This window comes from Oreochromis aureus, linkage group 17 (genome assembly GCF_013358895.1).
Source record: "Oreochromis aureus strain Israel breed Guangdong linkage group 17, ZZ_aureus, whole genome shotgun sequence".
Lineage (NCBI taxonomy): Eukaryota > Metazoa > Chordata > Actinopteri > Cichliformes > Cichlidae > Oreochromis > Oreochromis aureus.
The window spans coordinates 38,164,205-38,179,749 of NC_052958.1; the positions used below are offsets into that span (position 1 = coordinate 38,164,205).

A 15,545-nucleotide genomic window follows, 5' to 3' on the forward strand; every position below is an offset into this window, starting at 1 on the left:
TTGTAATTAAATGTCATCATTAAACTTTATTCAGTTGGTTCAAAATCACATTCACAACCTTGTATAAAAAAAGGAGAGAATCTGTGGAAAATACAAATGATAATTATTAACAGACGATGGAAACAGAAGTGAAAACAACAAATATACACAGAGGATCAAATTCTAAGACAAAGCTGAGAGAGCTGTATGCTGTACACTTGAAGCATTATTTGTCACACTGGATACATAATGAGGGTACAGTGTATTTGTTGGAGCTGAGGGTTACACCACCAACGTTCTGATCAGCAGACAAATGTTCAGAAAATCCAAACAAACCTAAAATACAGAGACAGAGAAGGAAACTGACCGTGATCTCTGGGGTCTCTGTTCGACTCTATAGTGGAGTTTATTGCTGGGGCTCAGGAACACTTGACCTGTACTGTCAGTGAACATGCCTGCTGTGTCCACACACAAAGAAGAAACAAGCACCTCATTTGGTGTAAAACTGTCCAATGATAGATGCTGCATCCACTGGGACAAAGAGAATATGCTGCACAGTTCAACTGCCAGCATCTGTAATGGGATCCAGGATCATTAATCCATGTGGGATGGGTCACTTGGACATGTGTGAAGGCACCAATGATGCTGGCTGTGGAGCATGTAGCAGGCTTTGTTTCATTACCATTTGTACTTGCTTCACTTCCTGCTTCAGCAGAGAGCTAAGGTGAACGATTCGAAGCCCAAACTGATGCAAGAATGTGTTCACGTTCATGAAACAGAGGACATAAACGAGGAGACAACAACACAGTATGCAGACATCGTGGTCACACGGTAGACTCCCAGCATTTGTTCTGGCCCTATGGGCAGTTTGTGTGCACATTTCAGTATTCACAGCACTCCCACATGAGTCAGCAGCTTTTCTGTCCACTGTCTGTCTGTGTGTGAAGAAGGTTTGAAAAAAACAAAAAAAAGAAACTCCGACACGACATCTGAGGATCTCCTTGGCAAAACATTTCACATGGAAAAGAAACCAAAGGTCCCTTTGTCTGACTCATCTACTCCCCCTGCTGGTCCAGAACCTGGATGTTGACTTTCTTTTTCTTGCCTTTGTCTCCAGGTAGTTTAAAGTTCTGCTCTGTGACCTCGCCGTCATCATCGCTACAGTCCGACTCCTCAGAGTCCGACGTCTCGCTGTAACCTTCGGAGCTGCTGCCTGACTCATTGAGCTCCACGACTGCTACATCCTGAGGAGGGGACAAAATTACACGACTGGTCAAAGACGCACTTAAAGCAGCTAAATGGAGAAAAACTGATTAAATGAGAAGTAGATCAAGACTTATCCATCACCAGAAGAACAAATAAATTTGTCATTTACAAAAGTGTTCAGAGCCTTAAGGCAGTGCTGTGTGGAAGCTTCTGCAGCTGTAGTACAACTCATGGCTACCTGGATTTTGCAGCTTATGTGCCATTTTCACATCTCTGCAGAGCTGTTAGGGACAGACAGCTGTTCTGAAACGATCTCTGCCCCAGGTGTTGAGAAGAGCACACACAGAATGATCTTTGTCTTTATGGGCGTTAATAGAAGGTAATAAATAGTACAGACAGTTTGGGTCTGTTTTGTTCTGTCAAAATAAGAGACGGACTCTCCTCGTGTGCTCTGAATTCTTTAAACAGAGCTCTAAATAGAGTCAATTTCAGTTTTTCACTTTTGTTTTGGAAACGCAGGAAAGAATTGAGAACAGGACAAAAATGGTAAATTAATGCTAACTGAACTGCACTTAAGTTGTAAGGTTGAATAAAAGTATGATGGTTCAAAGGTTAGAGTCATGTGCTGCTGTTGGAAAAACAAGGCTCAGGACTGTAATACTTCACCCACATGCTGCATGGTGATGACTGAGCACTACAGAGTTGTAGTTTAAACAAAGGTAAGCAAAAAAATATGCATCTTGTAATCGAGTTATTTGAGTTACTCGAGGGATTGCTGCAGGGCTAGCAGTCACACACAGCAGACCTATTTGGAATAACGCAGCCTCTGTATGAAAAGAGCTGCCAGATTTTCCCAGAGACCAGCTGCCCTAACCTCCAACACTTCTCTATTGCAGAGTCCTTTATGTTCCATGTTGCAGTTCAGTACTTCACCATATGGTGGCAGTGCAGCTGGTTCAGTGGCAGGCTGATACTCACCATCTCTATGACCCTCTCTGCCTCGTCCACACTCTCTATGTCAAAGCGTCCAGCAGGAGCCTCCTCCATCTGTCTTTTCAGCTTCTCGTTGGCCTCAGCCATCTGAGGCAGGAAGCTCTGCAGCCGGTCCAGAACTGATTCACAGGCAAAGACACCCACACACATATCACTTAAACATCACTCTTATGCTTTTTGGTAGCTCAACGATCGACCAACTTGTCACTAAAAAGAATGCTCGACATTCTTACCGCTGCTTCTGGGGACTCTCTCTGTCTGCAGCGATCTTCCAGCATTTGGACTGAGGAGAAGCTTCTCACTGAGACCTAGCAGCATAACAAACAAATCAGTTACTCCTCATGAAAAACTTTATGCTCCTATACTTAACTGGGGGAGAAGAAAGACACATTTCTCATGAGTGGGTTAGTGTGTAGAAATCCTTTAAATACAGCAGTTGTGGCAACACATCCCTGATAGAGATCCCTAAGAAGGTTAGCGAAATGACCATTCTGTGTAGCTAAGATTTGGGTTTACTCTAGTCATCCTCAAGCACAATGATTAATCTAAATCTCTCATGGTCTGGAAAGCTGCAGAGAAAGTTGGCAAAGTGAGCAATAATCAGGCATCAATCAATCTATCGGGATGGACCGCAAAGTTGGGTCACAGCGGCAGCAGGGAGGGCTCTCAGGGGAGAGTTGGATGATATATCGCACTAATTTATAATGTAAATCCAAATATAGACAAAAAATAAATAACAACAGAGAAGGAAAATGCAGACTCTGACATAGTGCGGGCAGATTGGTTTGATGTCAGGCTTAGCTACACGGGGAAAATAATTATTCGATCTTACAAATAAACCAACATCTCTAATTACTCTAACAGTACTTTTACTTTAACAGAAAGACAGAATATCAACACAACACCCCAAACAAAACAAAACATCACATAAACACTAGAAAGTGCATTTTCTGAAGAAACTGCAGTGTGAATGCTTGAATCTGAATGTATGCACTGAAATGAATTAATTGCTGAATTTTAAGTTAAAAATGTTGAATGAGATGAAAATACAGAAATTTTCACCTGAAATCAAAAGTGCCGAACTGCTAAAAGCTGACATCCACAGAGAAGAAGTTGGAAAATAGATGAAAATGTTTTAAATGTAAATTAGAAAAACCTAAGAAATGAGAGAAAAACAAATTAGAGTCAGAAAACATCTAAATGAATATTAAAAGTTCATATTCTTTGAATCACTGAATGACTAAAATGTGATCCCTCCACTTGGATCCACACAGTTTAAAAAGTTTACATCTCTGAGCTTTGAAAGACACGGTGTTGGAAAGAGAACAACGATGGCGACGTTTTGAGGGTAAAATGATGGCTGTAGAGCAAACACTGTGGACACAGCAGCAGTTGAAAGAGAAGTGTTTAAGATGAATCTTGGCACAGTGAGAGAGAGAGCTCGTTAGGCAGGCAGGTGTGAGCCTGGTTGCTATAGTGACTGCACCCAGTGGCTCCATACACACGCACACAGACATGCACCTCACTTTTGCTGCTTAAAATGAACAGAAAAGTCAGCCCCAAACAAATTGTTCCCAAATGAAAAGTACATGTCGTATTGACAAAATTCTTTCACCGTGAGCGCCAGCAATGTCCAGTCTACCAAATTCTCAGTTTTCATGCCCATGGAGTTTATTATATGGACATGATGATAGTGCAAATACACCATGCTCTTCTGATTTTCAAACGAACCTTCTGAGCCATTTTAACATTAGTCTATGGAAGAGTTGGAGGGAGGAGGCTGTGCATTGGTGACATTTATGAAAGAACCATAACACCTAGTACAATAGTAAACACATTGGGTGAAAGAGGACAGCAATGGCTACGTTTTGAGGGTAAAATCATACCTGTAGAGCAAACGCCGCGGACACAGCAGCAGTTTTAAAAAAGATTTTAAGATTAATTTTTTTGCTCCTCTCACTCTAGCAGTTGAGCTGTCTCACTCTAGCGCCAACATTCCGTCCCATACACAACCATTATAAACTCTGAAACGGCTGAAAAAACATCATGAAACTTAAACTGGAACTGAAGAAAAAGTATAATAGATATTGAAAAGATAAATACAAGTTGAATGTCTTGTCTTCGTTTTAAAGTTTGAATGGTGGCTCTATGTCAATGTATGTGGAAGTAGATACAGTTTAAAGAGGAGTAAGTTGAAGAAGAATTTGAAGGGTCTCCCCATTGAAATACATTATACATTGTTTTTTAAATAAAGTTGAATAATTTTAAAAATATAAATGTTAGTGTGAATGCTTTTCAAGCATTCACACTAATAAAGAATAACATTGTTGTCATTGTTGATTTTGTGTCTTCACCCTGAGTCCATCCCCTGCCAAGCTGCACCTGTGATTCTACGGCTGCTCGCTGATGAGCTGACCGATAAGTAAATCTTTTCTTGGATTTTATCCTCTGCATCCTTACCCAATCACCTCTGCCTCCCACAGGACGCCAGCCTGCCCTGTTGAAACACTATTTTTTTCAGTGTTTCAACTGAAAAAATAGAATGCCTTTTATCCAAAATAGAATGCCTTTGATCCTTTGATATGTCATCATCTTGCTGAGAGGCAAAACCCATAAATAGGGGCTTTGCTCTGTTAAACTTTACTGCTTAACAGACGTAGACCTGACAGCAACCACAGCCCTTTTGGAAAGTTTTGAGAGAATTTCACATTTCTCAGCAATTCACCGACCAAGCCGGCACATTTCATCATGTCAGCTAACCCATCCTTCAGCTCAGATGAGCTTGAAATAGTTGAAGGGAGCATTTTGGGAAACCACTACAAGGTAGAGGCCTTCCTCGGAGAAGGGGGCTTTGGTATTGTAGCCAAATGTCGTGATACCAAGACCAACCGAGCTGTGGCTATTAAAGTCAACAAGAGCCGCCCTGATATTCTGCAACAGGCAAAACTGGAAATTTTCATCTTGGAGCAGCTGCGAAGGTTGGATCCAGATGCCGCCAACATTGTTAAATGGGACGGCTTTTTCCACGACGGAGAGCGGGTTTGTTTAAACTTTGAACTCCTTGATCAATGCCTGTGGGACTATATACGGGACCGGAATAACCAGGGTCTCCCCATAAGTGAAGTCGGGCCAATTTTACGTCAACTGACAAATGCTCTGTCCCACCTGGGTTCTGTGGGAATAGTGCACGCTGACCTCAAATCTGGAAACATCATGGTTGTAAATCGCCATGAGTCTCCCATCAAAGTCAAACTTATAGACTTTGGCCTCGCATGTCCTGCGTCTGCAGTGATGCCTGGTGACCGTGTGGGGACGGTTGGTTATAGTGCACCTGAGGTTATGCTTGGCCTTCCTTTTAATGAAGCAAGTGACATGTGGTCTCTGGGGCTGGTAGCTGTGGAGCTTGGTACAGGGGTGCCACTCTACCCTGGAAATGAAGATTATGATGTTTTGAAATTCATCATAGAGACTCAGGGTCAGCCACCAGATCATGTTCTAGATTCTGGCGTGTACACTGAAGACTATTTCATTGAAGACAACTACAAGCAACAGCGCTGGACATTTAAGACTGACCAACAATTTCAGTACGAGACAGGATATGAATCCCTGGAGACTCGATACATAAAACTTAAAAGCCTTGATGACCTTGAACAAGTAATGTTTACACAAGGACCTGAAAATGGCCAACGTTTGTTTGTCAGCTTAATTAAACAGATGTTAGCCTTGGATGCAAACCAGCGCATAACACCTTCGGAGGTTCTCCAGCATCCCTTTTTCGACCCTAAGAGTTCCCTGTGCATTGACACGAGTAGCACAAGGGGACAAAACCCTGTGGTCTTTCAGCAGCCTTCAAACTTGAAAAGTAAGAGATCACAGAAAATCAACTGCAGTTTCCAAAACTCTGTTGAATTTTCTCAACAAGTGCACATCAACATGTCAGCCAGCCCATCCTTCAACTCAGATGAGCTTGAAATAGTTGAAGGGAGCATTTTGGGAAACCACTACAAGGTAGAGGCTTTACTTGGAGAAGGGGCCTTTGGTATTGTAGCCAAATGTCGCGACACAAAAACCAACCAAGCTATTGCCATTAAAGTCAACAAGAGCCGCCCTGATGTTCAGCAAGAGGCAAAACTGAAATTTTCATCCTGGAGCAGCTGCGAAAGTTGGATCCAGAAGCCGCCAACATTGTTAAATGGAACGGCTTTTTCAAAACGGAGAGCGGGTTTGCCTAAAGTTTGAACTCCTTGATCAATGCCTGTGGGACTACATACGGGACCGGAATAAACAGGGTCTCCCCATAAGCGAATTCAGGCCAATTTTAGGTCAACTCACAAATGCTCTGTCCCACCTGGGTTCTGTGGGAATAGTGCACGCTGACCTCAAACCTGGAAACATCATGGTTGTAAACCGCCATGAGTCTCCAGTCAAAGTCAAACTCATAGACTTTGGCCTCGCATGTCCTCGCCTGCAGTGAATCCTAGTGACTGCGTGGGGACAGTTGGTTATAGTGCACCTGAGGTTGTGCTTGGCCTTCCTTATAATGAAGCAAGTGACATGTGGTCTCTGGGTCTGGTAGCTGTGGAGCTTGCTACAGGGGTGCCACTCTACCCTCGCGGAGAATGAGTATGATTATCTGAAATTCATCATAGAGACTCAGGGTCAGCTACCAGATCATGTTCTAGACTCTGGCATTTACACTGATGACTATTTCATTGAAGACAACTACAAGCAACAGCGCTGGACATTTAAGACTGACCAACAATTTCAGTACGAGACAGGATATCCATCCCTGGAGACTCGATACATAAAACTTAAATGTCTCGATGACCTCGAACAAATAATGAAGGTTAGACGAGGACCAGAAGATGGCCAAAGCTTATTTGTCAGCCTGATTAAAAGATGTTGGCCTTAGATGCACACCAGCGCATAACACCCTCGGAGGTTCTCCGGCATCCCTTTTTCAACCCTGGCCTCTCTAACAGCTTCCCATGTATTGCCATTGAGAGACCACACAGAATCAATCTCCAGAAGGGAGAAACAAAAGTCTGGATCATTGGGTCAAGCTACATCAGACGAGGCGAGAGTGACGCAAAGAGATATTCGGAGAAAATCTCGGACTTAATGCCAAAGTCCAGTGGTTTGGCAAAGGAGGGATGTGCTGGAGTGGAGTCCTTCCTCGTTTTTATGAGGAGCTATCCACACAGAGCCCACCTGACATATTGGTAATCCATGCTGGGGGCAATGATTTGGGACTCATGTCTGCTTATCAACTTTCTTCTGTCATTGAGAAGGAATTGATGCAACTGCACACAGAGTTCCCCTCAATGACAATTGTATATTCATCCATCAATGAGCGTCAAGTGTGGAGATATGGAAATCCAGGCAAAATCAATAAGGACAGGAAGATCGTGAACGCCAGCATTAGAAAGGCTGTCAACCGCTTTGCTGGAGTGATTATTGAGCATCCATGCTTGAGGTTTTTCAACAACTCAATTTTTTTACCCGACGGAGTTCATTTAAACAAGAAAGGAAATGAACTGTTTCTGAAAAGCATCCGCTCGGCCATCCAGCAAAGTCTTCAGTCACCTCACAGAAAACTGACTTGAGGGATTTCCTTCACAGTCCAGAAAACCATGTGTTGTTCATTTTAGGCAATGTGAGCAACACATATCTAAATTGTGCTCTCATTTTTCTTTTCTTTTACCTCTCACCACCCAACCAGTCATGACAGACGGCTGCCCCTTTCTGAGCCTGGTTCTGTCAAAGGTTTCTTCCTGTTAAAAGGAAGTTTTTCCTTTCCACCGTTGCCTAGTGCTTGCTCTCATAGGGGATCATTTGATTGTTGGGCTTGAATTTAATTTAATTTAATTTAATTGGATTGAACAAAATTTTAAAAATTCAGGTGAGAGGTCCAAATTGTAGGGAGCACTACAAAATCTACAAATAAAAAAAATTGTCATTAGCAGCAAATCAAAATAAAGAAAAAAAAAAATTGAAAAACATCTCTTACTGCTCTGTTTATTTACTTAAATGTGGCTCGTGGCTCAAGAGTTGGGAGTTCGCCTTGTAATCGGAAGGTTACCGGTTCGAGCCCCGGCTCGGACAGTCTCGGTCGTTGTGTCCTTGGGCAAGACACTTCACCCGTTGCCTACTGGTGGTGGTCAGAGGGCCCGGTGGCGCCAGTGTCCGGCAGCCTCTCCTCTGTCAGTGCGCCCCAGGGTGGCTGTGGCTACAACGTAGCTTGCCATCACCAGTGTGTGAATGGGTAAATGACTGGATATGTAAAGCACTTTGGGGTCCTTAGGGACCAGAAAGGCGCTATATAAATACAGGCCATTTACCATTTAAATGAACACTTGTACTTTTTTGTCATAGAAAACTATTAATATAAATATGAACACCAAGGAGTTAGTTGGCCTGCACTAACTACTGGCATAGTATTATTCTGTGGCAAAACTAGGGCTGTGTGATATGACCAAAATCTCATATCCCGATATTAAGACATCTATCGTCCGATAACGATATAAATCACAAAAATGTAACATTTTCTGTAAATTCTGTGAATGTCGGGCAGCTCGACTTGCCTGAAGTGTTTCCAGCTGGGCGTCGCGTACCTGGAGTCGAGTGTTTTAACTGATGCATGAAACGATACATTTTTAGATATAGGTTGTAACGGCCGCCGTTTTCTTTGTATTTATTACACAGCGTGCTGCGGGGAAAAGCCTGTTCTAACGTTTGAGTCTAAGGTTTATTTTTTAGCACCTGACGGCTCTTTTTTTGCTTCTCATCCGTAAATACTCTGCATCTTTCACGTGATTCAGTTTATTTTGAAAAGTCTCAACAGGATCTTGAGCTTTATTGTGAAAGGTTTATGTGGAAAATAAACAAGCGGACACGAGGTGGTTTTACCGTCGTTGTTGCTAACCACAACGCATAAAAACAAGCGCTTGTCTGTCTGTAGTGTGGTTATATTAAATATAAGAGAAAGAGAGAACTTTAGGAAATTAATATAGCCACTACAGTGACCATCAAAATAATGAAAAAATATTGCCGTAAACAGTTTATTTTGCGACACCACGAAACAAACGATAGCGTAAAATGAAACGATAGACGTTTTTATATCGTCATCCGATATATATCGTTATATCGAACAGCCCTAGGCAAAACCCTGTCAAATCTGCCTTGGTGCACCTGTTGAAAAACTGCATCTAAATCCAAGACCCTAACTCCCATCAAAACAGCTTTTGAACTATGAGGATCCCAAGGAATTGTTCTACACAACAGTGTCTCTTTTATCCTTGTGGTGTCAAAAATGTGATGACAGAAGCAATTTAAAAAGTGGGGTCGTTCCTGCTGTTGAGACAAACTCCTGACTAAAAATACAATGTGTTTCTATGGGTCAGTTAGAAGGTTATCCCTCTACTTTAAGCCACACAATTCAAAAAGTTCAAATCTCTGAGCGTTGGCTCTAGGTCAACGTATGTCAAAGTAGATAGAGTTGGAAGAGGAGTAAGTTGAATGAGAATTTGAAGGGTCTCCCCATTGAAATCCGTTATAATTTTTTGTTGAATAAAGTTGAATAATTTAAAAAATATAAAAGTTAAAAGTGAGAAAAATAGAAGTAGTAATGTCCAAAAGAAGAGGAATCGAATGGTGGTTGAATGGTTTTTCTAAGTTGAACGGTGTTGAAGGAGATAGTCCGCGAAAACGTACGGAATAGATCATAATAAAATAGAACTAGAAAGTGCATTTTCTGAAGAAACTGCAGTGTGAATGCTTGAATCTGAATGTATGCACTGAAATGAATTAATTGCTGAATTTTAAGTTAAAAATGTTGAATGAGATGAAAATACAGAAATTTTCACCTGAAATCAAAAGTGCCGAACTGCTAAAAGCTGACATCCACAGAGAAGAAGTTGGAAAATAGATGAAAATGTTTTAAATGTAAATTAGAAAAACCTAAGAAATGAGAAAAAACAAATTAGAGTCAGAAAACATCTAAATGAATATTAAAAGTTCATATTCTTTGAATCACTGAATGACTAAAATGTGATCCCTCCACTTGGATCCACACAGTTTAAAAAGTTTACATCTCTGAGCTTTGAAAGACACGGTGTTGGAAAGAGAACAACGATGGCGATGTTTTGAGGGTAAAATGATGGCTGTAGAGCAAACACTGTGGACACAGCAGCAGTTGAAAGAGAAGTGTTTAAGATGAATCTTGGCACAGTGAGAGAGAGCTCGTTAGGCAGGCAGGTGTGAGCCTGGTTGCTATAGTGACTGCACCCAATGGCTCCATACACACGCACACAGACATGCACCTCACTTTTGCTGCTTAAAATGAACAGAAAAGTCAGCCCCAAACAAATCGCTCCCAAATGAAAAGTACATGTCATATTGACAAAATTCTTTCACCGTGAGTGCCAGCAATGTCCAGTCTACCAAATTCTCAGTTTTCTAGCCTGTGGAGTTTATTGTATGGACGTGGTGACAGTGGAAAGACACCATGCTCTTCTGATTTTCAAACGAACCTTCTGAGCCATTTTAACATTAGTCTATGAAAGAGTTGGAGGGAGGAGGCTGTGCATTGGTGACATTTATGAAAGAACCATAACACCTAGTACAATAGTAAACACATTGGGTGAAAGAGGACAGCGATGGCTACGTTTTGAGGGTAAAATCATACCTGTAGAGCAAACGCTGCGGACACAGCAGTAGTTTTAAAAAAAGATTTTAAAATTAATTTTTTTGCTCCTCTCACTCTAGCAGTTGAGCTGTCTCACTCTAGCGCCAACATTCCGTCCCATACACAACCATTATAAACTCTGAAACGGCTGAAAAAACATCATGAAACTTAAACCTGAACTGAAGAAAAAGTATAATAGATATTGAAAAGATAAATACAAGTTGAATAGTTGAATGTCTTGTCTTCGTTTTAAAGTTTGAATGGTGGCTCTATGTCAAAGTATGTGGAAGTAGATACAGTTTAAAGAGGAGTAAGTTGAAGGAGAATTTGAAGGGTCTCCCCATTGAAATACATGGGAAATTTTTGTTGAAAAAAGTTGAATAATTTTAAAAATGTAAATGTTATAAATGAGAAAAATACAAGCAGTCATGTCCAAAAGAAGAGGAATCTAACAGTGTTTGAATGGTTTTTCTACGTTGAACGGTTTTGAAGGAGTTAGATGCCAAAAAACGTATGGAATATATAAAACGGAATAATAAAGATTACAACAACAATACTTTGAATGCTTTTCAAGCATTCACACTAATTATAACCTGATTTACACGCCATTGAGTGAAATAAGTCACTTTTATCCACTGTGGTGTCTGTTTCTGGTTTTGTGGCTGGCATGTCTCTCTACATTAAATTAATGAAACTACCATAAAAATGTTGGTTTATTTATAAGTAAGCAAAAATGTTTTTTCCCCCACACTGTAAACACGTGATCCGTGGACTTTGTTTTAACTTCCATTAATCTAAGCTAGGTTTTATTTGTTATAAAGGTAGTCTGCGTTTCAATTAAATCCCCACACACAGTTACAGTAGGTCCCAACATGACCTGCAGAGCCACAACACTGAACTGTGGCACTAAAGTTACCCGGATAAGACGAACTCACACTCAGCAGGCCTCAGCGCTCTGCACGATAACTATGGCAGCCAAGTTAGAGAGCCTGAAGTCAAAGTAACGACCGCAGTATTTTAGGACAGTGTTTGTAAAGCTTCATGTAAAAGGATATAACTTTGTTTATATGACGTTGGTGATGATTGAACTAAACGTGTAGTTTTCATTATTCCATGTAGCTGCTTACATATATTCAAATAGTAAAACTGTGACAGACAGTTAGTATTAACAACAAAATACTGGCTGATACAGAAGCTGGCTTTCCTGTACGAATGTGCAGTTTAGCGTCTGTAGTTAACTTCTTCCGACTCCAACTCTCCTGACATTTTGACAAAACAGAAAGAAGTAAAAAGCATCCAAACCTCCTCCGTTACCACACGACAGCAACGCCTGTGAGCTCGTTTTCTTTACGTTTAATTCCATTTTAGATTTAGAGAGGACACGATAATGTTTTCCTCCACATGTGTTTTTTTTGGGGGGGGGGGTCGAAATCCGCATCCGTGTGAAAGGTAGGGGCAAAGTTTGTTTTATGGGTTATACAGCGCCCCCTGGTGTTTGGGATGAACTGTGGCGTTTACACAGCGTTAGGTGTAAAATATAACGCACATCCTCCAGATGTGGACCGAGACTATCAAGTTTAAATTCTCCAGCTGATAGACTCATCTTACCTTTATTTAAAAAAAAAAAAAACTATGTGCGTAATACAATGAAAATTATATCTGAAAGTTTTGTTCTAATCCGATGAAGCAGCTGATGTTTTATTCTATAACAGTAATGTTAATGCAGTCATAATGTAGTCGAAGATTCGAAGTGCATTACTTAATATAGATGTGAGGAAAACCAGCCCATCTGTCGGACATACTATGACTTTGGATCTGTAATCAGGTCAACCCGGATTTATCACTTCTGGTAACCAGGCGTTATTTTCAAACGGAGTCGCTCGTCGTCTTGCACAGACGATCTTGGTTGGCCAGTTTCGCTCTGACGCGGCTCTCTGGCTGGCTAGCTGTCAGAGGAAAGGACTGGCATCTCTTCTGGCTGGAATTTCTTCACAGTAAAAAGGTGTGTCAAGGATAAAAAACAGTAATAATAATCTTTAGCACTGAAGAGTTATACATATCCTATCTACTTTTGTAATTACTGGCTAACTCTGGCCACCGTATTCTCCCGGTTTACGTTTAACGTTGGGTAAGTAGGCAGCCGACGTGCCTTCTACTGTTTTGATTCCTGCACAGCTAGCTAGCAGCATTTCCGTGTTATGTGGCGACTATAAACAGCCTGTTTGTTTTGTTCCTGTTTGGCAAAATGATCCATGAATGCCAGCTGCGGTGTAAGACGGCACTGAATAGGATGGTGGTAATAATTACACGATAGGCAGGCCTGAACAGTGGCAATTAAAAAAGTATGGAAACTGTCGTCTCAAGAACATTTTTACCAACGAAACGCAGATAAACTGGTTTAAAGCGCAAGCAGACATTGGAGGCACCAGAACAGCAGCAAATTATGGGAGAACTTTTGTGAACATCCTCGGTTGGTACATTTAAAGAAGCAGCTCGGTGTAGCGCGGATGTAGTTTCTGTCAGCCCACAGCAGTGATACTAGCAGCTAACTTCTATTTTCTATATTCATCATCATCACTTCAAACGAGACATGAATGAAAGGAACACGGGTGAATTGTATTTCCGGTGCTCTTTGGGATGCTTCTCAGCTGTTCCTGTTAATTTCTTTAATCATCTAACTGGTAAAAGTCATTTGGAAAGTGGTGTTCAGGTGAGCAGTGATGCTGGTACTGATGTATCTGTGATGGGCCAGTCAATCACTGATATGTCACAGATATGACACGTACGCTTTTGGTTTTAAAGTGACAGTCACCTCTTCTTTCTCTGCATTTCCACTTTAAGAACAGTTTGTTCCTCTTTATCACTTATTGTTGTATCATCTTATACACATCAGCAGCTAGCAGATATTTCCTCTTCTCATTTCATTTCGTGCGTGTTTTCTTTAGGCTGATGAATCCCTGAAGCTCGTTTCTACCGCTCGTTGCCTGGACACAACCCTGAGACCGGATGACAGGAGATGAGACACTGGAGCCCTAGACCACATCATGAGCATTCAAAGCCTACAAGGAGCTATAGGGGAGTCTCTTGGCTCTAGTCTCACAGTGCGCATGAGTGGAGCAGGTGGCGGGTGGAACGGTCTCTCCCTGAAACCTGTTTCCCCGGGGTGGATCGCCTCCATTTTCCAGACCATGGTCCCTACCGGTTACACCAAACTTCAGGAGGAGCGGCTGGCCATGGTGGACCTTGGAGCTAAATCTGAGGCCAACTCGCTCCAGAACGGGTACAGACAGGAGACGTCTCATATAGAAGGAAGACGGGTTCTGGACCGGGCCTCTCGGGCGTCTTTGACTTTATCAGACTGTGGCGATGGAGACTGCTCGGAGACAGAGCCTATGCTCACTGAGAGGAGGCTCTCAGGAGAAGAGGCAGATGGGGAGGAGGAAGAGGAGGAGGAGGAAGGGCTGGGATCGAACACGCAGAATATGCCAAAGGAGTCAGCGCTGGCTATGGCATTTCAGATTTTGGTGCCTTTCCTTCTAGCCGGATTTGGAACCGTATCAGCTGGAATGGTGCTGGATATTGTGCAGGTAAATTGAGCAACCAGCATTATTAAACCAGTCAAGGCAGGCTGGGATTAAAGGCTCATTCAAGTTTATTACAGATATGGGTATTGTTCAGTTTCGCTTTCTGTGATGGTGGAACAAAGTAGCACAACTGCAACAAAGTTACCAATGCTGGGAAGTGTTGGGCTGTAAGCCTACATTTGAAAGTACCTGTTAATAGAAATAAAATTGTTACCCAATCCCATCAGGCTACAGTAAAAGGACAGTGTTGGCTGAGAAGGAAAAAGAAACTAAATACAACTATGAATCAGTAGTTATTCACGTCACTGTTGTGACCTGTAATGCTGACTAGTAATGATCACATTATCCAAACCTTCCTTGGGTTATATACTAGCAACCAAGCTTGATATGACTATAATCTCACAAGGACGCTCTGTAAGAGCTTTGTTAACTGCACTCTGTCATATCACATGTTTAAGGTGCACGTTTGTTAGCAGGTTATTTTACATAGAAGTGGAATGAGTCCCAGGTTGGAGACGTGGACCTCTGTTTCTCCTTCTAGTGTAATTTCTGCCCTGAAAAGCTGATAGAAGCAGCACAACCAGATCAAGCAATTTCTAAACCGTAGTTTTTATTTCAGTATTACTTTGCAAATGTATTGAAGATTTTTACTTCCTCGTAGAAATGCAGAGTTGTTTTTTTATATTTTCACTCGAGCGTGGTCCTGCCTGCAACCCGTTTCTGCACATTTACATTTTTTGGGTGATTACAAACCATCTGTCAGACGCTGGAACAGTGAGCAAACGAGCTGAAAGAGTGCTGGTCGCACTCCAAATGTGTACCTCTGTGTCCTTCCTACGAACGTGAAAGCTTTGCTCTGGGAAGTCAGTAAGGAGTGAAGAGAAGAGTTTCATGCTTTGCTCAGCTAACATTACAGCAGTCACACGTTATCCCTGTTGGCAACATTTTACAGAATTACGAACCTTTAAAAGAAAAGTGACTGACCAGTCTGTGGGTGCTGCTCGATTTACTTCACTGCTTCACAGCTAAATTATGCAAATCCCCAGTTCGCCTTATCCTGAATGAAAGCACAACATGTAACTGCAGATGTCAGCTGA

At 41.8% G+C, this 15,545-nt stretch overlaps 2 protein-coding genes across 4 annotated transcripts in view; one reads left to right on the plus strand and one right to left on the minus strand.

Moving 5' to 3' along the window:
- Nucleotides 1–11: 11 nt before the first annotated feature.
- On the minus strand, nt 12–12,318 carry nopchap1 (NOP protein chaperone 1). The gene is made up of 4 exons (XM_039601415.1): nt 12,167–12,318; nt 2,412–2,486; nt 2,164–2,297; nt 12–1,223 (listed from the first exon to the last, which is right to left on the minus strand). The coding sequence occupies exons 1-4, from the start codon at nt 12,300–12,302 to the stop codon at nt 1,035–1,037; spliced, it is 534 nt and encodes a 177-aa protein (XP_039457349.1). The 5' UTR covers nt 12,303–12,318; the 3' UTR covers nt 12–1,034.
- A 363-nt stretch (nt 12,319–12,681) lies between these two features.
- The window catches only part of slc41a2b (solute carrier family 41 member 2b), a 35,437-nt gene continuing 32,573 nt past the window's right edge, over nt 12,682–15,545 (plus strand). The window contains exons 1-2 of one of the 3 annotated variants that reach the window (XM_031743795.2): nt 12,682–12,866; nt 13,810–14,451. In XM_031743795.2, the coding sequence (XP_031599655.1) occupies nt 13,909–14,451 (543 nt within the window). In that variant the 5' untranslated portion in view covers nt 12,682–12,866; nt 13,810–13,908. Of the gene's footprint in view, nt 12,993–13,444; nt 13,575–13,809; nt 14,452–15,545 lie in introns of those variants that run through there. The other 2 variants (XM_031743796.2, XM_039601414.1) reach the window with 2 other exon arrangements.

What these genes read in the sequence shown, in the direction of transcription:
- nopchap1 (XM_039601415.1), bottom strand. Translation starts at nt 12,302, where the DNA reads ATGCGGATTTCGACCCCCCCCCCCAAAAAAAACACATGTGGAGGAAAA. An exon ending in GAGAGTCCCCAGAAGCAGCG is followed by an intron (nt 2,298 to 2,411) that starts GTAAGAATGTCG and finishes CCTGTGAATCAG; the next exon opens with TTCTGGACCGGCTGCAGAGC. An exon ending in CAGAGAGGGTCATAGAGATG is followed by an intron (nt 1,224 to 2,163) that starts GTGAGTATCAGC and finishes TCCCCTCCTCAG; the next exon opens with GATGTAGCAGTCGTGGAGCT.